Below are 19,729 nucleotides of genomic sequence, written 5' to 3'. Positions count from 1 at the left end.
GCACTTTCGGTTTGTGTTTACTTTCATGAAGTTAGCCATCTGCTGAGTTTAGAGTCTGTTTCAAAATCCAAAACAGCAAAAATATGTAAATATTACCCACTTGTGGAGTAGGAATAAAGCAAAATCTTTTTTTTTATTTTATTTTCAAAATGTTCTATGTCATGAACAGAGAAAGAAAAAGCCTGGCATGTCTGGCTGAGCCACTTTGTTTTTTTTTACTCATTTACAGACGTGTCTAATGACTGATTTCCAGCATGCAAAGAGACAGGAGATCAGTAAATAGTGAGGAAACTTCAGACATCAGAACGTTGCCTTTAATCCAAACCATTTTTTTCATCATCTTTAAAACATCTTGAGCTTGAGGCCTTATTTTTTTTTTTGTTAGAAAACTAGTGAAATGTAAGTGCAAATTTGAAGATATATGTCTTCAAAAATCAATGAGGTGGTAAACGTGAATAAATATGCCCACCCATGCATGAAGGAACGCTCAGAACTCACATTCACTCAGATTCTGTCTACATTTGTCACACAGGGACTGACAAATGGTCAAACCCTGAGGAATGCTCAAAGCCTTTAAAGAGTGCATGCACACACACACACACACACACACATAGACATACACCCACACCCGAATCCAAATTCAAACCAAAAGCTTTAGAAAGTACAGGATGCAAGGTCTAAAGAGTGATTAACAGCTTTTAAACATCAACCATTAGTGTGAGTAGCTGCATTTACACTCACCAGTTACACTGAGGCTGCAGTAATTAAACAACTACTATTTAATGAGTGTAAGCTTCACTTCTTTACAGCAGACTTTAGCAAATGGCTTCAGACGATTTACAAATTGCCTCAGAACAAATGACCTCCAAAAGGGGTCAGGAGACCAAGGTTGAATAGTCAATGAAAGGCTGTTCCCTCGGGAGAATCAAGGGAATGATGTAGCGCACGTGCACACACACACACACACACACACACACTAATGCACACAGGTAAAACGAAAAACATCCATTCATTCATTCATTGTCTGTAATCGCTTATTCAGCTCAGGGTCACGGTGGGTCCGGAGCCGACCCGGAATCACCGAGGGCAATCAGATTAAAATCAGGCTTTTTAAATAATAAGAGTCCAAAAGAGACAGCTGTGCTTTATTCGGTTTATAATGTGTTGTTCACATTATATATATTAAAACGTGTTGTTCAGATTATATTATGAAGTCACTGGCAGTGGATCAAAATATTGACAGAATATTGATCTCTTGAAATGCTAATTGACTTCATTGGGATTTTTGGACACTATGTTTAGAAAAGGTAAGTAATTATTAACGTAATAACGTTAATACAATGCACCAATTCACGACTGTGACACAGAAATCATTATTTTAACTGAATGATACATAACCAAGAAGTCACTTCTCCACGAAACAAACAAAGAGCACGTTTCTTATATGGTATCTTTTCAGGAGAAAGCCACTGTGATCAATTTTAATGCAAAGACATTTTATTCGGAGTCTGTTTTCAGTTCAGCTTCAAATAGCAGATGATGTGTTTAACGATGTGGAAAAATGAAAAGTGAAAAACCGTGTTGAAAGGAACATGGAAATCTTATAGTAACTCACAGGGGGCTGAAGACTGGGCGATCATAATACAAATAATAAACACATGACAGAGTGGAGGTCCTGGATCTGGACCCATTCTATTTATATTAGTTTGAGTGTAAAGGCAAAACCCGATCCTCAGTCTGAAGCCCTTGTTGCTCTCGGAGGTTAAATACAGTCCACTGTTAGTGCGTATAAACGGAGAAGTGTATTCCTCAAGCGCTGCTTGTCCAAATGCTTCCAGTTCAGTTCAGTGTATTCAAAGTTTCAAATACAAATTCAGTTTTTTATTCACACAGATACAACCTTTTTACAACAGCCATTGTCACAGAGAAGTCGTACAGAAAGACATTCCCAGCCCCATAAAAAAAAAAAAACAAACACTGAGAAGAACCAAGACTTAAAGGCCTTCCTCCTCTGGGACGCACCGTATAGAGTTCAAAGGATGGTTTGGCAAAAAATGCAGTTTATCACTTTACTCCAGAGGTACCCACGACAGGTCTGACATCAAAATCGCACTGAAACTATGAAGATAACATTGATAAGAAAATAATACTGAAACTCAATAGCTATTCCTGCCGTCCCCTAATTCCGGCCACTGCCGTATGTGGTGCAGTTCCGCTCTCTCTCTTCACCAATTGCATTGGGTAAAACAATAAAACATAAGTTCAAGCCTTAGTAGGACATTAAAACATCAGTCTTGCAAGAAATCACATATCTAAACAATATTTAAGTGTCTCTAACAGTGTTGTAATTCTTTGTGTGCAAAACTGCATGTGGAACACAACACATTTCCATTTTGCGACAGATATTTACCTCAGTGTAAAAGTTAGCTTAGTGGTTAGCATCCATTTCTCTGAGGGGAAAATCTACCGCCACTGTAGTCCTTACATGTAGAGTACGGATAACAACACAGGACAAACGTAATCTCATTGTGAACCTCTCAAAACCACTGAATGTGGTAGTAACTGTCTCATTTGACTGTCACAAGCAGGGGAGGTGGCCGAAGTTAGGGGGCGCTAATAATCTTAGCAGCATTAGCACCTACTTAAACAAAAGCGTTTTTATCTAAAACCATAATTTCTTTCAAAGTCAAGCAAGTCTTGGACTTTAATCTACACACATATGACTCTTGAAAAATGTTGATTTGAGTGAGTAAAGTACTATAAACTATTTATTTACAGTTAGCTAAGATTTCCAATATTGTAATTAAAGTGGCCGGAACTTGAGGTAACTACGCTACACATCTCCAAAACTTCTCTCAACCCAAACAAACCCAGTATGAGCTCCAATTTATTTCTTAAAATTCATCGATTATTTTAAGGTCACCAAGTGAGCTCCAGTCCACTGGTGGTGCTGTTTCACTACATACACTCCAACTGTCTATTGACCTGAAGAAGTGCTGCAGACACAGTGCAGTAAACTGTCTGAGCATAAAAACAGCTGTTGGGGTTTAGGTGTTAGCCCTAGCATTACATAAGCACCAAACACTGCAGTTTTTAATGTTTTAGAGATTAGAACTGTGGTTAGGGTTATGCTTAAAGTTAAAGGATTAGTGTTAATTTAATTTGTGTTAGTGTTAATGTAAAACCAGCAAAAATGCTACAACTTCTAAACATTTTGTAGCTTTAGAGTTAGGTTTAAGGTTAAATTTGGGGATGGGTTTAGGGTTAAGTGAAGTTTTAAGGCTGTTTTTTTTCCTTTGTTGCAAGAAATTCACAAACATCCACAAATATTTTATTACACATTGTATGAACCCAGGGAATGATATTTTATTAAAATATGTACAAAATCATCTTGAGGGACCTGAACAAACCACATACAAGGCTTGATCATAGCCATCCTCCTCCAGTAGTTACATAGTGCATTTTCTCCTGTGCTGAGCCCGGAGTTCTCCCTGTTACAGGTCAGTGGAGCATCACTGTGATTTTAAAGCTGTAACTTTGAGGGGAAAATACTGTTTATTTTATATATTATTGTTTTTAATCATCCTACATCAGTCACTGACCTCATTAATATTCTCACAGGTGAGTGCCATCAGATCCACACAGCAATGTTCCAACAAACAGCTGTAGGAGAGGAAAGGTTTGACTGTGCAGCTTTCTATGAGTCACTGTGGGGGCCTGTATCTATCCAAAGTGCCCACATGCCAGGGCCACAGTTGGCACGTTAAGCTGAGCAGCTCTGGGAGGGGTCCTGGAGTAAGGGGATGTGTGTGCAGCTGTGAGAGACATGCTCTGGCCCACGACCCCTGGCCCCCTGAGACACTTCCTCCTCCTCCACCACCTCCTCGTCCCCCCCTCCCCCTTCTCTCTCCTCTTCTCTGGAGCGCAGGGCCAGAAGCTGGATCTGGTGCTTGGCGGCGCTCTCGAGAGCGCGCTGCTTGTTGTAGAAGGTGACGAAGTTGTTGATGATGGGGTGGATGGGCAGCGCGATGGCGACCACGCCGCACAGGAAGCTGACCGCGGCGTTGCAGCGACCCAGGGTGGTCTTGGGATAAACGTCGCCGTAGCCCACCGTCGTCATGGTGATAACCGCCCACCAGAAGGACTGCGGCACGCTCGTGAACATGGTCTCCGGGTGTCCGCGCTCCACGGTGTAGGCGAGCGCGGCGAACAGGAAAATGCCCACTCCCATGTAGGTGAGGAGTAGCCCCAGCTCCTTGGCGCTGCTGCCCAGCGCGTGCGTGAGCGTGCGCAGCCCCGACGAGTGCCGCGCCAGCTTCAGCACGCGCGCCACGCGCAGCACGCGCAGCGCCTGCACGCACTGCTGCGCGTCGGCCAGCTCGCGCGCGCCCACGTGCGCCAGCGCCAGAAGCAGGTAGAAGGGCACGATGGCCAGTACGTCCACCACGTTCATGAAGGAGAGAACGAAGCGTGCGCGGTCAGGCGCCGCCGCCAGACGCAGCACGTACTCCGCCGTGAACCACGCCATGCACACCGTCTCCACGAGCTCGAGCGCGCCGTCGCAGCACGCGTGCAACTCGGGCACGGTTCCCGCGCACATGGCCGCCGACGAAAGCATGACGAATAGGAAGGAGGCCCAGGCCACTACGCGCGCGCCCAGCGACGACTCGGGCTTCTCCATCAGCCGCCAGAGGAACGCTCGACACCGGGACCACACGCTCCCTCCTCCTCCTCCTTCTTCCTCTCCCTCCGTGCGCGCGAGCATCGCCCGCACTTTCTCATCGATCTCCTCCAGCTCGTCGCGCGCCTCGCTCACGCAGCCCTGGCAGCACTCGTCCAGGAACTCGGCGTCCACGCGCCAGAAGTCCATCTCCTGCATGAAGCACACAGGGCACGTGCCCCGCCTCATGTGCACCTCGCCGTAGTAGTACGCCTCCACGATGCAGCGGAAAGCGTCCGGGTCCCGGTCGAAGAAGAACTCGCCGCTCGCGGGGTCGTAGTCGTCGCACAGCTCTGCCGCTTCGTCCGGAGAGCGCGCGGCCAGTTCACCCAGGCGCGTGTCGGGCAGGCGCTTGAGCGCGTCTGCGTGCAGCGTCTGCTTCACGCCGCCTACGTTCACGACCAGCTCCGCGTCCTCGCTCGCCTCGGAGCCGCTCCAGTCCGCCGCGTAACGAGTCCTCAGCGGAGCCCACATCTCCACCCCGCGCGCCCGGACTGTCCACGGACTATCAGCGCTCAGCCGCCGAGAAATAGCTGAGGGGCAGAGGAGCGTTGCTGGAGAAATACGGGGGTCTATCCATGATGAGGATGACGATGATGAAGAGCTTGAAAGGAAAGTGTCAGAGGCAGTGGACTGGCCACGAAGTGAGAGAGAACAGGGGGAGGAGCAACAAGTTTTGCGGTCCAATGAGATCAGGCCATTTTCCCCCACAGTATTAAGCTGTTAGCATTATAATGCTACATACTCGATCAGCCAAACATTAAAGCAAACTCCTTGTTTCTACACTCACTGCCCATTTTATCACCTCCACTCCTAATAAAGGAGCACTTTGTAGTTCTGAAATTACAGACTGTAGTCCACCTGTTGCTGTGCATACTTATTTACCCCCCTTTCACCATTATCCTCAATGACTAGCACCCCCACAGAGCAGGTACGATTCGGGTGGTGGATCATTCTCAGACCTGCAGTGACACTGAAGGGGTGGTGGTGTAGCTGATACTAATGGATCAGACACACGATAGGTCCACCTTGTAGATGTAAAGTCAGAACCAGTACGGTTTGTGTTGGTCGTCCTCTAGTCCTACATCAGTGGACACAGGACGCTGTTGGCTGGTTATTTTTAGCAGGCGAACTATTCTCAGGCCAGCAGTGACTCAGAGGGCTTTAAAAACTCTACAAGCACTGCTATGTCTGATCCACTTGTACCAGCCCAAAACACAATAACAAACCACCACCACGTCAGTGCCACTGCAGCAGTGAGAATGACCCACTAAGCCAAATAATGCCGTACCTGTGGTGGTTCTGTGGGGGTCTCGATAAGTGAATAACACGATGAAAGAGGACTAACAATCTACGCAGAGCAACAGACGGACAACTGTCTGTAATTGTAGAAATGCAAAATTGTTATATGGTCACTGGAGGTGATGAAATAGACAATAAGTGTAGAAACAACAAGGCCATTTTAAGGTTTTGGCAGATTTGTTTACTCTGTATACATGTCGAATATTTTGTAGACACTCCTTTTAATCACAGTAGCCCCCCTTTGTGAAGACAGACATTAAATTGTGTACCAAGCTCCATAGTTCCACTGTGCAGTCTTCACAGAAGTGTATGAAGTGTAAGTCTGCCCTCTGAAGCAGCTGTACATAAGCCTAATGTCACCATACTCAATACCAAGTGTCAGCTAGAGGGGTGTACTGAGCTGTGGATGAGTTAAACTGTGTTTGGAGCAACATCCAATGTGTTTGGCATGAGTTGGAGTGGTGTTTGTCTGCCTTTATTGATGTTCTTGTGGCTGAATACAATCCAATCCCAATTGAAATGTTATAATATCTAGTTTTAAATACTTCAAGGAGAATAGGGGCTACTGCAGGATATGGGGACAGACATCCCCTTCATTTCATAAGAAACGTTGGATGTACATTATTTCACAAACTTTGTGGCATATACTATTATTTACTGTAAATATTCACACTGCTTCTTTTTTTAAAGTGTTACTCTTCAACATAAAAGAGCAGAGACAATCCAGTATCTGTGTTGACTGTTTATATTTCGTTACTGAGATGTTTTAACACGTGGAAGTGTCTCCCTCTAGCGGCCGACGGTGCAAAGCAAACAGTGGAAATTTCCAATACTAGCCTTGTTAGTTTCCCTGCTCTGCTACTCCGTTTCTCAAGCTGACTTCATGCACGACAAACACACACAGGATTGGGTTCAGCCCAGTTTTATATCCTTTATACAGCAGACACCCTCTTAATGCAGCATACCAGACATCTGCCAGGAACAAAAAGAGACACCTGGATCATGCAGATCATTCGATACACTGTGATTACAATACAGAGAACTTCAGCTTAAACAAATATATATATGATTTCCACACATACAAAGTCTTACACATTTAGTGAGTTTTATTCTTCTGATCTGGTGAAGAAGTCATCTGCATCAACCGTGTGGGTGGAATCTCCAGTTCAGTATTGATCTATCGGGAAACAGCGCTGATTTAGAGAAAGTCCAGCAAACAATGCATCTGACACTCATATATTGTCTTACACGCATCAAACAATGTCTTTTACAAATCTCACACAGAGGACAGTTGACAAAGTGAGCATTGTTATTTGTCGTAGGGTTTTGTAGGTACAAGTTCAAATCACAAGAGCTGGTACCATGGATAAACACACACCTTTGAGTTGAGATACTGATGCAGGAGCGTCTTGAGCTCTGAGTTTTGCTGTTTGAGACGCTGTGTATCAGTCAGAAGCTTGGATCTCTCTGTCAGCACCGTACTGTGAAAAGACTTCTATTCATTAAACAAGACAGCAACAACATTGAAATCTTTTAAAACTCAGTGAAAATAACTAGAAATAATGGTCTCTGGATTTGATGTGATTTCACTGGAATTGGCAGGTTTTATCAGACACTCAGAAGAGATTTTCTGACTCACTGGTACTTCTTGAGAGCAGCTTCCAGAGCATTCCACACTTTGAGTTTGGACTCTGGGATGACGTCAGCGAAGCTCTCCCAGTACGCAGCGTCCTGAGAGTCGTCTCTCTCCTCCAGTGCCAGCACACTGCTCTGCTGCCAGGAGTGGCCAACTCTGTCACACAGCAATTAGAGTCGAGGTTAAATGCTGCTCACATAGGTGTACACTAGTGCGTGCCTTTAATTATATGCATTTCCCACATGGTGGGATATAACACATTATATGACATTAAGATAAAAACCCACACAGACACAGGGAGAACACACCACACTCCTCACAGACAGTCACTCGGAGGAAACCCACGCGGACACAGGGAGAACACACCACACTCCTCACAGACAGTCACCCGGAGGAAACCCACGCAGACACAGAGAGAACACACCACACTCCTCACAGACAGTCACCCGGAGGAAACCCACGCAGACACAGAGAGAACACACCACACTCCTCACAGACAGTCACCCGGAGGAAACCCACGCGGACACAGGGAGAGCACACCACACTCCTCACAGACAGTCACCCGGAGGAAACCCACGCGGACACAGGGAGAGCACACCACACTCCTCACAGACAGTCACCCAGAGGGGGACTCGAACCCACAACCTCCAGGTCCCTGGAGCTCTGTGACTGTGACACCTACCTGCTGCACCACCGTGCTGCCCTAACCCTGTCTAATAACCACAAATTGCATGGCACCAGCTTTATTAATAATACAAAAGTTTGATTACAACATTTCATCATCCAGGTCTAAAACAAGCACGTCTTTCACAGTCACATACTTAGACCTGCAGTACTGGGCTGTGAAGGCTCGTAGAGCTCCCAGGACCTCGTTTGGGTGGATAAGATCAGAATCATTCTCAGCCGTTTCTTCATTACTCACTGAAATGTCCTCCTAGAAAACAACAGTTGAGGACAAAAATTAGACTATACAGTATATAACTAGATGAGATCACAAAACAATATATTAACAGTGAGTTAGTACTAAATCCAGCAAATAGATCTTCTCACACTTGCCTGATTCTTCTGCTTTTTATATTTCATAAAGAACTCTGCCATTTTATAAACGTCCTCTTCATTCTCAATCCCCATTGCCTGAAATCAGATGCAAGACATTAAGTGTTCGGAATAGTTTTGAACTTGGTAGTGGCCTTTAACCATGAGTTCTAAGTGAAGGTGTAACTCTGAGGAAGCAGCAGCTTGGCATTACTCACGGAAAAGATGGAGTCCAGTTTCATAAGAGACTTCTCGTTCTTCTCCAGAGGAGACAGCAGCTTCAGGAGCTTACTCTCTATTAGAAAGCCCTAAGAGACAAAAAACAAAACAGAACAGACAGAACATTGTCACACCACCCTCAAAAAACTAAGTCTCAAGTAATTTGTTTTCAGAGTCGGGGGAAAAAAGAAAACAAAACCTGGACATCATTTCTGTTTTGACTAGAAATAAACTACAAAACAGTGGCTTCTGGCCATTGCAGCATACAGTGTTTCACCTCACATACACAAAGCAAACAAACACACTCCTCACCGTCTCATCGCATAGCAACTGCAGCAGTCTCTTCACAGTCTTACGGTCCACTCCTGTGCCCTCTGGTCCTGTAGAGCCCTCATGTGTGCTTCCCTCTCTCTCTCCTTCTGTCTCTCCCTGCTCGTCCATTCCTCCAAAAGCTTGTGCCGCAACCAGTTGTGCTGACTTCTGGGCTTGGAGCTGTGGCTGGATGGGACCAGAGTGCTCCATGAAGGGCAGCGGAGGAGAGACCCAGTCCAGGCCCAGCTGCTGCTCATGGATCAGTCGATCTGTTTCCAGAGCCCTTTGCACCAGAGTTTTGGCCTCTGCCTCGTTCATTAGCCACACCTCCTTGAATCGCTTTGCATCAACTGCTGCAAAATGCCTTCACACAAACACACACACACATTTAATTGCAACACTGAGCATGAAATTATGTAAGGGTAGAGCACACTGTAGTTTGGGAAAGAACCATAACTTAATAAATGTACATGAGTTAAAAGACAGTGATATATTTATGCCCCCTCCAGGGTGTATTCCTGCCTTGCGCCCAATGATTCCAGGTAGGCTCTGAACCCACCGCGACCCTGAACTGGATAAGTGCTTACAGATAATGAATGAATGAATGAATGATATATTTATTAACATGGAATATTGCTACATCGGGCGGCATGGTGGCGCAGCAGGTAGGTGTCGCAGTCACACAGCTCCAGGGACCTGGAGGTTGTGGGTTCGAGTCCCGCTCCAGGTGACTGTCTGTTAGGAGATTGGTGTGATCTCCCTGTGTCTGCGTGGGTTTCCTCCGGGTGACTGTCTGTGAGGAGTGTGGTGTGTTCTCTCTGTGTCTGCGTGGGTTTCCTCCGGGTGACTGTCTGTGAGGAGTGTGGTGTGTTCTCCCTGTGTCCGTGTGGGTTTCCTCCAGGTGACTGTCTGTGAGGAGTGTGGTGTGTTCTCCCTGTGTCCGCGTGGGTTTCCTCCAGGTGACTGTCTGTGAGGAGTGTGGTGGGTTCTCCCTGTGTCTGTGTGGGTTTCCTCCAGGTGACTGTGTGTGAGAAGATTGGTGTGTTCTCCCTGTGTCCGTGTGGGTTTCCTCAAGGTGACTGTCTGTGAGGAGTGTGGTGTGTTCTCCCTGTGTCTGCGTGGGTTTCTTCCAGGTGACTGTCTGTGAGGAGTGTGGTGTGTTCTCCCTGTGTCCGTGTGGGTTTCCTCCAGGTGACTGTCTGTGAGGAGTGTGGTGTGTTCTCCCTGTGTCCGCGTGGGTTTCCTCCAGGTGACTGTCTGTGAGGAGTGTGGTGTGTTCTCCCAGTGTCCGTGTGGGTTTCCTCCAGGTGACTGTCTGTGAGGAGTGTGGTGTGTTTCCCTGTGTCTGCGTGGGGTTCCTCCGGGTGACTGTCTGTGAGGAGTGTGGTGTGTTCTCCCTGTGTCTGCGTGGGGTTCCTCTGGGTGCTCTGGTTTCTTCCCACAGTCCAAAAACACACGTTTGTAGGTGGATTGGCGACTCAAAAGTGTCCATAGGTGTGAGTGAATGTGTGTGTGTGTGTTGTCCTGTGAAGCACTGGCGCCCCCTCCAGGGTGTGTTCCTGCCTTGCGCCCAATGATTCCAGGTAGGCTCTGGACCCACTCTTTTTGTTGCCTGAAACCTAAGATATTGTTTGTTTTTTTTACCTAGTGTTTGACCTAAAACTCTAAACACAACAACAGTTATTAGGAAAAGGTACACAGAGGGTTGTGTATGGGACATTACTGATCAACATTACTTAGAAAACACAAAACACATGTCTGGTGATTTCATTAATTTGTGTTTACCTGATTTTTTTCTGCATGTCTTTATATTGCTGCAGGACACGCTTGTAGTCATCAGTCAGTGACTGGTTCTCCTCGTGAGACTGGGTCTCCTGACTGGCACATTTTATCTTCAAGTTGTTGACAGCATCCTGTAATCTAGAAAGAATAGACAGAACTCTAAATTAAAGCAACAGTCAGTGATATTTACACCAAAATTTAGCAAACAAAGTTTCCATCCTTCCATTCATTATCTGTAAGCGCTTATCCAGTTCAGGGTCGCGGTGGGTCCAGAGCCTACCTGGAATCATTGGGCGCAAGGCAGGAATACACCCTGGAGGGGGCGCCAGTCCTTCACAGGGCAACACACACACACACATTCACTCACACGTACGGACACTTTTGAGTCGCCAATCCACCTACCAGTGTGTGTTTTTGGACTGTGGGAGGAAAACGGAGCACCCGGAGGAAACCCACACAGACACAGGGAGAACACACCACACTCCTCACAGACAGTCAACCATAGCGTGATTCGAACCCAGGTCCCTGGAGGTTGTGTGACTGCGACACCTACCTGCTGCACCACCGTGCCGCCTCCAAACAAAGTTTTTAATTTACAAAAATACATCTCTCATAGGGCGGCATGGTGGCGCAGCAGGTAGTGTCGCAGTCACACAGCTCCAGGGGCCTGGAGGTTGTGGGTTCGATTCCCGCTCCGGGTGACTGTCTGTGAGGAGTTGGTGTGTTCTCCCCGTGTCTGCGTGGGTTTCCTCCGGGTACTCCGGTTTCCTCCCACAGTCCAAAAACACACGTTGCAGGTGGATTGGTGACTCGAAAGCGGCCGTAGGTGTGAGTGTGTGAGTGAATGTGTGTGTGTCTGTGTTGCCCTGTGAAGGACTGGCGACCCCTCCAGGGTGTATTCCCGCCTTGCGCCCGATGATTCCAGGTAGGCTCTGGACCCCCCGCGACCCTAAATTGGATAAGCGGTTACAGATAATGGATGAATGGATGGACATCTCCCATAAAAAAGTTTTAAATTGCTTTGTAGTCCCAGAATGAACCAGTTTAAGATCCATAGAGCAGGTTAACCATGTTTATAATAGGGTCACTACAGAATCTCTGATACATCCAGGCTACGAATGTCAATATAATGAATTGTCATTTATAATCTGTAGAAGAATTACTGGGGAATAATAGCGGATGGTGCATTTAAGCATGAAAAAATTTGCTATATGCGTTAACACTTCAAGCCAGAGCAATTCTGACACATTCTGGAAGTGCTTAGGAGAATGCTAACTGTAACAGCACCTTGTGATCTTTCTCTTCTGCTGTGATTTAGTGATGGTGTTCTCCTCATCACATTTCTTCAGCACCTGGTAGGTGTATTCTAGCTTCTCTTGATTAAGATGGTTGGTTGCCTTCATCTGCTGCAGCTGTTGTTGTAGGGTCTAGACACGAACAAAAGAATACACAGTAAATCTAAGACAATTTAGCTCTTTAGATATCATATATCCTTCAGCATTTGTGTCACATGACCCTCTTCCCATTGAAAAAACAAAAGTTGGATTCAAAATGGCCAACTTCAAAATGGTTACCACCCATCTTGAAATGTTTCCCCCCTCCCATATACTAATGTGCCACAAACAGGAAGTTAATATCACTAACCATTCCCATTGTATTAAGGTGTATCCATATAAATGGCCCACCCTGTATTAAGTATCCTGTTCTGTAGCAGTGGTACTGAAGTGTAGTGTAGTGCACCTGTACATCGGTCTCCATTTTGAATTTAATCATGTTGTACTCTACTGTATCCTCCACTCTCAGCCGCTGCAGCAGAACTTCATACTCCTCCACCTGCTTCATCCTCTGCAGCAGGTGATCTAGCTGCTCACACACACACACACAAACACACACACACACACAAAGGGCTGGGCAATTTTGTTTAAATCTCCAGGATTTTCTCAAACAATCCCGTCACAAAGACTGTTAATGACAATTAAAAGCTTAAAGCCTTTGTCCTCTTTCACCCGTTTACCTCTTTGTCGCTTCGTTCTTTCCTCTGCTGCTTCCATTCCTCTCTGATACCTGTGAGCAATGTCTTCTGCTCATCATCAAATGAATTCTGTATGCCATAAAAAAACAAGGTGAGCTGTATAACTAGATTTGATGCGTGTTGTATATGAATAAACTAAACTATCATTGAAAAGATTGCAATCGCTAATTTGAAAAGCAAAAATTGCTCAATAAAAATTACAGAATATTATGAATGTATACCCTGTTTTAGATGTAAGCCAAGTTACTAAATGTATGGATAAAACTGAGTGGTGGCTGTTTGTGTTGTTGGACTGTGGGCAGCAGAGGGCAGTACCACACCTCGATTTGGTCCAGCTCCTCTCTGTAGGACTTAATCAGAGAAGTGACCTGGTTCTGCATCCTCTCAATCATGAGGTCCACATCTTCTGCCTGCTTCTTCAGGTCTTTCACATAGCGATCATCGCTTATTTTCAGCTCCTGCACACACAGGTATACACCTATATTTTTATAACTTGTCTGACAATGAGGTCTCACATACAGTATATCCTATATATATTATATATAGCCTCCAGACAAAAGCCCCCATCAGGACTATTATAGACAGGACTATTTTATTTAATCCTTACACTGTGCCTTATTTTTCCCAGATGCTCCTACATAATCAGGTCTTGAAAAGGAAAGAGGAAATATGTCGCCTGCTCATATGTGTTCACCTGCTGCAGTTCACCGATGAGTTTGTTTTTGTTCTCAATCAGTACAGCACAGAGCTGCTGCTGACCACCGAGAGCATCTCTCAGGTCCTGTGGAATCTCCTTTGCTTTGGCCACGGTCCACTTTCGTGTGATCTCCTCAAACTTCTCCAAGCTGGATTTCGCCTCATTTTCCAGCTTCTCAATCCTGCAGAGCATCAGCACAAGTGTGTGACCATGGGGTAACAATAAACGAAATGAGTGTTATATGAGCTGTTATATGTCTTTGTGTGTGTATATTGGTAGACCTTAATCTGCGGGCTTCCTCCAGCTCTGCTCTCCTCTTTGACTCTCTGGCATCTGCTGCCACCAGGATGTTAGTCACCAACTCTGTGCCATCGGTTTGTAATTTAATCAGTCGCTGCAGAGGGGACAGATGCAGAATATAGCAGATACATGCAGGAATTCAAGCAAAGCCTTTATGGTTAAAAAGTGGTCTGTATAAAACAGCTTCACAGAAGTACTGAGGTTAATATAGTGGACAGTTATATCACTATTACTTTTTCACTTTGCTCCACTTGTATCTCACTTGTACGAGCTTCTTCTTTAATATCCTCCGTCTCCTGGGAATCATCTCCAAGTTCTTGTCTTGAAGGAAAATCAAGTATTAAAAGAGTTAATCTAAGGAAGAAATAATAACTTTAAATAAACAGAAAAGGTCAATCATGTAAATCTGTAAGTTCAGGTAGAGATATGTCATATCCTGAAAAATAAAAACGTAATGTATTAATAGTCATGTTCAGATGATTAAAAAACCCTACTTATTTATGTTTAACTGTGATATACGTTTGTAATTGACGTTAACTGGCATTAAGGGGACCTTTATACAGATTTATAAAGTTGTTGTTCCAGTTAATATCATGAAAACACACGAACACATTGTGGCCACAAAATCTTAAACCGTTGAAGTCAGTTAAATAAACTAATAAAGTAAACTCACCGTCTTTTTGCCTCGTTTCTTGCAGCTATTCGTAAGCACCGGGCTTCAATTCGCTCCTCGGGGTTTTCGGACTCAACAGAGGGTCCTCCTCCGCCGGTTTTATCTCTCAAAACTCCCGCTGGAATCATTTTGACAGTTTATTTGTTTATTTATTTATTACCGTAAATTGGGGCAGCCAGTGTTTTGCAGCTCGTTTTGTCCTCGACAGAATTTTCCTCTACAGCCTCTCCACACTATTGTCTTTGCCGTTGCTGGGATACGGGGTCGCCATGTTGCACACGTCCCTTCATTCACTTGTTAGCATAGCTTATGTTTATAAGATTTGTTCATTAATAGTACACATTTAAAACCGTCTGCTTTTGGCCATTTTTTTCCTAATGTAGACATTTTAAATCAGAGGAGAATGAAAAAGCAAACCTAACAACAGGAGTTACACAAATGTGTATTTAACTGGAGGAAAACTAAACAGAGAATGGAGACCAAACAGGAGAAACAGTGTAAATTGACAAAAAAAAATATTACTCTTTAATCAGTTTCTACTTAGCATGTTTGTTGTAATTCTCCCTATTTTATGAAATTTATGTGTCCTGAATCCTGATAGTGACCACTTACACATTAACACGACGCCATGATTTCCAAACACCATTCTAAGATAAAATATTAATTTATCTCACATTATCCATCAAACCAGTTCTGAAAATGTAAGTGCAAAATGTGAATTTATTAACTTTTTAAAGTTCTTGGCATTAGCAAAATTATGTAAAAATAAACTCCCAAAATGATGCTTGTGTCTGTTGATGTAATGCTATCTTGCAGTGCTTAAAAAAGACACAGGGAGAACACACCACACAGACAGTCACCCGGAGCGGGAATCAAACCCACAACCTCCAGGTTCCTGGAGCTATGTGACTGCGACACTACCTGCTGCACCACTGTACCCTGCAAATTTCATATTAATAATAATTAATCAAATCTCCACAAGGTTTAAGCCATTAAATATAGTTAACTTATTTTAGTCATGTGATTATAAAATTCACCATCACCAAATTATATATTTTTTAAAGTGACTGTTTAATTGTGGTCTGTAATGTGTTTAATTTTTAGGCTTAAGTTTGGTTATAGAATTGGATTTTGATTTTATTTCTAATCAATCTGCAAATGAAATGGTCTGAATGATTAAATAGTGTCTATGTGGCACAGAATCTACTGTAGTCTGTGTAAAAAAAAACTACAGCCAAAGGACTGAAGAAGAGAAAACTCATAAAGAAATGACCACAAACCAAAAATAGCACTGGGCCCCATTAAACACAAGAGTTTAGACAATGTGGTAATTTAGAAGAAAGCAAGATTTCTCAGTCTCCAGCTTTTTCTCCCTCATTGTGGTTTTGATAGTGGAGTCAGCACAGACAAAAGGACTGCTGGCTGCTGATGTGAGGCTGGTTTGGGTGTATATTTTTCTGCAAATTACCAAAAATTCCTTAGACTCCCCAGGTATCATACAGACAGCAGAAGAGATTAACCTGCTGTTACAGGTTATATTACTTGCTACTGTACTTTCTACACTTTCACACCCACTATCACTTCATACACTCTTCAGTAAAGCGCTGGTGTATCTACAAAATTTTTATTTTTAACTGAGATTTTCCTGGGGAGGTCCCACTAGTTCAGGAATCCTGCTATTTGTGTTTAAACACTAGCACTAGTGTACTAATGACCTTAGGGATTACAGTGGGGTGAGCCCAAATGGTGTTACTGCTTGGCATTGAAATATAGGTTGCCTTAAATATAAATTACAACTCCAAAATAGTCTTCTAATGAGTGACTTCTGTACACAGTTGGTACAATGTCTATGGAAAAGTACTGCCAGTAATATGGTACACTCTGGAGCATTGACACAAGCTACCATGGTCCATGCCCAGTGTAGATTAGAGGGGTATAAAGCCTCACACCTATGGGCAGTGGAGCAGTGGAGCACCATTCTGTGGAGCTATAAAGCTCCACCAAACATCACTGGGATTAGTTGTAGTGGCATCTATGATCCATAACTAAGCGTCACTGGCAAAAACGTCACTGTGTCTTGTAGGGGAGAATATCCCAGGTGTTTCTGTGGGTTTGTGTATATATATATATCGCATTGTGGGGACCTAAACGTGTTTATAGAATCACATGGGAACCTGTCTTCATTCAGCTACTGGTCCCCACACCATTATTAAACCATTACATCATAAGGTGAAGAAGTTTGGGTTAAGTTTAGGGTTAGGGTTAAATTAATAGTACACGGTCAGAAAAATTGTCACTGTGGTGGTACCTCCGAGGGTACATTTCAGTACCTTTAATTAGGGAATATAATTGTACCTTTTTCTATTATAATTGTAGTTTTTAAAGTTGATTTAATACGCCCAGTTTCATCTCCAGGACTTATATTCTGTTGTATTATTTTACACAGTTTTATAATGAAAGATTACAAATATTTACATATCCTTCTGGAAAAGAGAATTTAATGTACCTTTAGAGAACACAACTGGACTCTAAAACCCCTGTTGTACCTTTAAAGGAACATTTACACTGCACCTTTAGTGACCAATAATATACCGCTACCCTATCTTTGTTTTTGGAGAGTGTACTTTATATAAACAAAGTCTGCAGCAAAACGAATGAGTCTATGTAATGTCCCCATAATTCACAGTTCCAGGATTGTGAGTGTCAGTGTGTGTCTGTCTGGAAGCTTCATTAAGGGGATTACTGATCACCACTACATGTCAGAGAAGCCTTTAAATAAAGGTTAACAGGACAGAGACAAGGAGAGGAGGATGGCAGGAGGATGGGATTAAAGAAACAAGTTTTGTCACCCTACAATCCGGTCTGAGTCCTGAACACGTGTGGTGTGGGTGTATTTCTCCATTGGTCACAGCTCTTGACTGGTCGTGTTTTGAAGACTTGGGTAGATCACACCAATATTGAGATTATTTCCCAGGAATCTCCTGACAGTAGCACCGGTCACATGAACGTCTGAACCTGAAGTGAGGTTTAGCGGAGGAGAGGAAGCGAAGGACCATGGAGCAGCGTCAGGGGGAGATGAGTGCAGCGAAGGAGAAGCTGGAGACCCTGATGAAGAGCATGGAGGTGCTCCTGACTGAGGTGGAGCAGCTGAGGTCTCACTGCACCCACTGGAACCTGGAGCTGAGCCGACACATTACAGAACTTCGTCTGGAGAACAGGGAACTAACCGAGAAGTATGATGCCCTGGCCCAGGAGTTGCAGGAAGCCTTGCAGGCTATTGAAGACCTACAGGACACCAAATACGCTCTTGATGCCAAAGAGAGGCAGGTTGAAAAGCTAAACAGACAGCTCTGAGAAGGAACAGAGCAAACAATGACCATTCAGTATAGAAATGGGAAAATGTAAAATCCACTATAGTGAACAAACGGGAATATGGAGGATGGACCTGGAGAAATGTAGTCGTCCCTTAACTCACCATTGGATCTCTAGCTTGTGCTGAAGTGATTTCTTTTCCTAGATTATGATTGAGCTATAATCAACATGAGCTATGAGCTATAATCAACAGTTTTTCAACTCAGGACTAGCAGAAAGTATAACATTAATATAAACCTGAAATGTGACTTCAATTAGGCATCGAATGTGTTATTTATCAGCGGGGCTTTCTGTTTTGAGTCAAATATATCTAACGCATGGGTCTAAATTAGACCATATCTACAGTTAAGAGGTGTAAATGTCAGTTTTCTTTTTCATTTTCTCACCTCCTTCACAAACTTGAAAGCTGTGGAATTGTTAAATTATTTGAATGAATATCTGAGGTAAACCGTTTGGACTTGGGCATTACCTTTGGTTGAAAACGCTGTTTTCAAGCCACACTTGTTTTAAATAAATGCAATTTAATACCATTTATACTATGCTATGTAGATTCGTGGTATATCCAAACCTTATCTGGACTGAGAGCTGATGTTATATTTAACAGGGTTGCTTTAAAGCAGTCCTGGAGATACTGTTAGGGTGATTATATTCTGGCTGTCCTCATGATTGTCACACACAGGAAGCAGATCCGAAGTCAAGTCAGGTGGCGGATTTAGCACACAAGGAATTAGGACATGTGGGAGGGGTCTGGGAGCTAGGAAAATCTTCAAAGTTTAAACACAGGAGTATCATCCGCTGATGTGCTGCAGTAAATAACATCATTGTGAACATTGCTCTATAGATTGCACTTTTCCTGATATTAATATAATTACAGTAAAGTCAGCAACAGCACCAAATGAATATATTCCAGTATGTTTTATAAAGAAGTGTTTCACACAGGTGGTATATTACGTTGTTAACATTCTTTCTTTATTCTGGATCATCTTGTTTGTTTGGAAGCCAAGATATTTCCAAACCGGTGAATTAGCACTTTTACTTTTAAGCTCCACTAAAGAGTATCAAGTATCATTCCTGAGTGTCCTGAGTTTCTTTTGCACATATTTCAGCATTCTATTCCAATCCAAAAATCAACTGTATACGCTTCCCAACTGGGGATTAAAGTGTGAAAGTGTGTTGTTAATAGATTGTGAGGTTTTGATGTTGTTTGTAGAATATAAATACGTTTTTTTTTTTTTTGTTTATTGCATACATTTTTTTTACAAACCAAAATTCCCAAAAGTTGGGATATTTTGTAAAATGCAATAAAAACCTGTGATGTGTTCATTTTCTTGAAGCTTTTTAAAATTATTATTATTAATTTAACTGAAAAACTACTGAATTGACTTTTAAACGTAAACAAATTTAGAATTTGATGTCAGAGGACACTTGAAAAAAGTTGGTACATAGACAAAATTAAAGTGAAAAGTTAATAGAATATTGAAGATACATTTCAATATTAAAATATTTCATAATAAACAGGTGGACTGGTACCACAGGAGCGTATCGTGATTGGGTAAAAAAGAGCTTCCTCTAAAGGAAGGCAATGAAAACAAAGGTGGCTCACCACTTTGTGTAAAACTGTGTTCAAGAACAGCATTTGAATGGTGTGG

General features: G+C 43.5%; 2 protein-coding genes across 3 annotated transcripts; both read right to left on the bottom strand.

Annotated features, from left to right (window-relative positions):
• Positions 1-1,538: 1,538 nt before the first annotated feature.
• kcnf1a (potassium voltage-gated channel, subfamily F, member 1a) lies at positions 1,539-6,106 on the bottom strand. The gene has a single exon (XM_066677319.1). It carries the CDS (start codon positions 5,192-5,194, stop codon positions 3,764-3,766), a length of 1,431 nt encoding a protein of 476 aa, XP_066533416.1. The 5' UTR covers positions 5,195-6,106; the 3' UTR covers positions 1,539-3,763.
• Positions 6,107-6,368: 262 nt separating this feature from the next.
• On the bottom strand, positions 6,369-14,965 carry drc1 (dynein regulatory complex subunit 1 homolog (Chlamydomonas)). Of its 2 annotated transcripts, none has more exons than XM_066677364.1 (17): positions 14,709-14,965; positions 14,269-14,356; positions 14,017-14,129; positions 13,733-13,916; positions 13,359-13,496; positions 13,021-13,107; positions 12,747-12,869; positions 12,294-12,433; positions 11,010-11,144; positions 9,225-9,588; positions 8,912-9,001; positions 8,715-8,792; positions 8,480-8,592; positions 7,662-7,814; positions 7,401-7,503; positions 7,115-7,199; positions 6,369-6,994 (listed from the first exon to the last, which is right to left on the bottom strand). In XM_066677364.1, exons 1-16 carry the CDS (start codon positions 14,834-14,836, stop codon positions 7,119-7,121), a joined length of 2,118 nt encoding a protein of 705 aa, XP_066533461.1. In that variant the 5' UTR covers positions 14,837-14,965; the 3' UTR covers positions 6,369-6,994; positions 7,115-7,118. The 2 variants fall into 2 exon arrangements, with proteins under 2 accessions (XP_066533461.1, XP_066533462.1); XM_066677365.1 differs by having other exon boundaries at positions 14,298-14,356; positions 14,709-14,843.
• Between the last annotated feature and the right edge of the window lie 4,764 nt (positions 14,966-19,729).

The sequence above is a fragment of the Hoplias malabaricus genome, chromosome 7 (genome assembly GCF_029633855.1).
Source record: "Hoplias malabaricus isolate fHopMal1 chromosome 7, fHopMal1.hap1, whole genome shotgun sequence".
Classification (NCBI taxonomy): Eukaryota; Metazoa; Chordata; class Actinopteri; order Characiformes; family Erythrinidae; genus Hoplias; species Hoplias malabaricus.
This window is presented reverse-complemented; position numbering and strand designations above follow the sequence as displayed.

Bases quoted from the DNA above. Each gene is read 5' to 3' on its own strand.
- kcnf1a (XM_066677319.1), bottom strand. From the start codon at position 5,194: ATGTGGGCTCCGCTGAGGACTCGTTACGCGGCGGACTGGAGCGGCTCC.
- drc1 (XM_066677364.1), bottom strand. From the start codon at position 14,836: ATGATTCCAGCGGGAGTTTTGAGAGATAAAACCGGCGGAGGAGGACCC. The intron at 14,357-14,708 runs GTGAGTTTACTT...TTTTCCTTCAAG, and splicing joins AGAAACGAGGCAAAAAGACG to ACAAGAACTTGGAGATGATT. The intron at 13,917-14,016 runs GTCTACCAATAT...GATGCTCTGCAG, and splicing joins GAGGAAGCCCGCAGATTAAG to GATTGAGAAGCTGGAAAATG.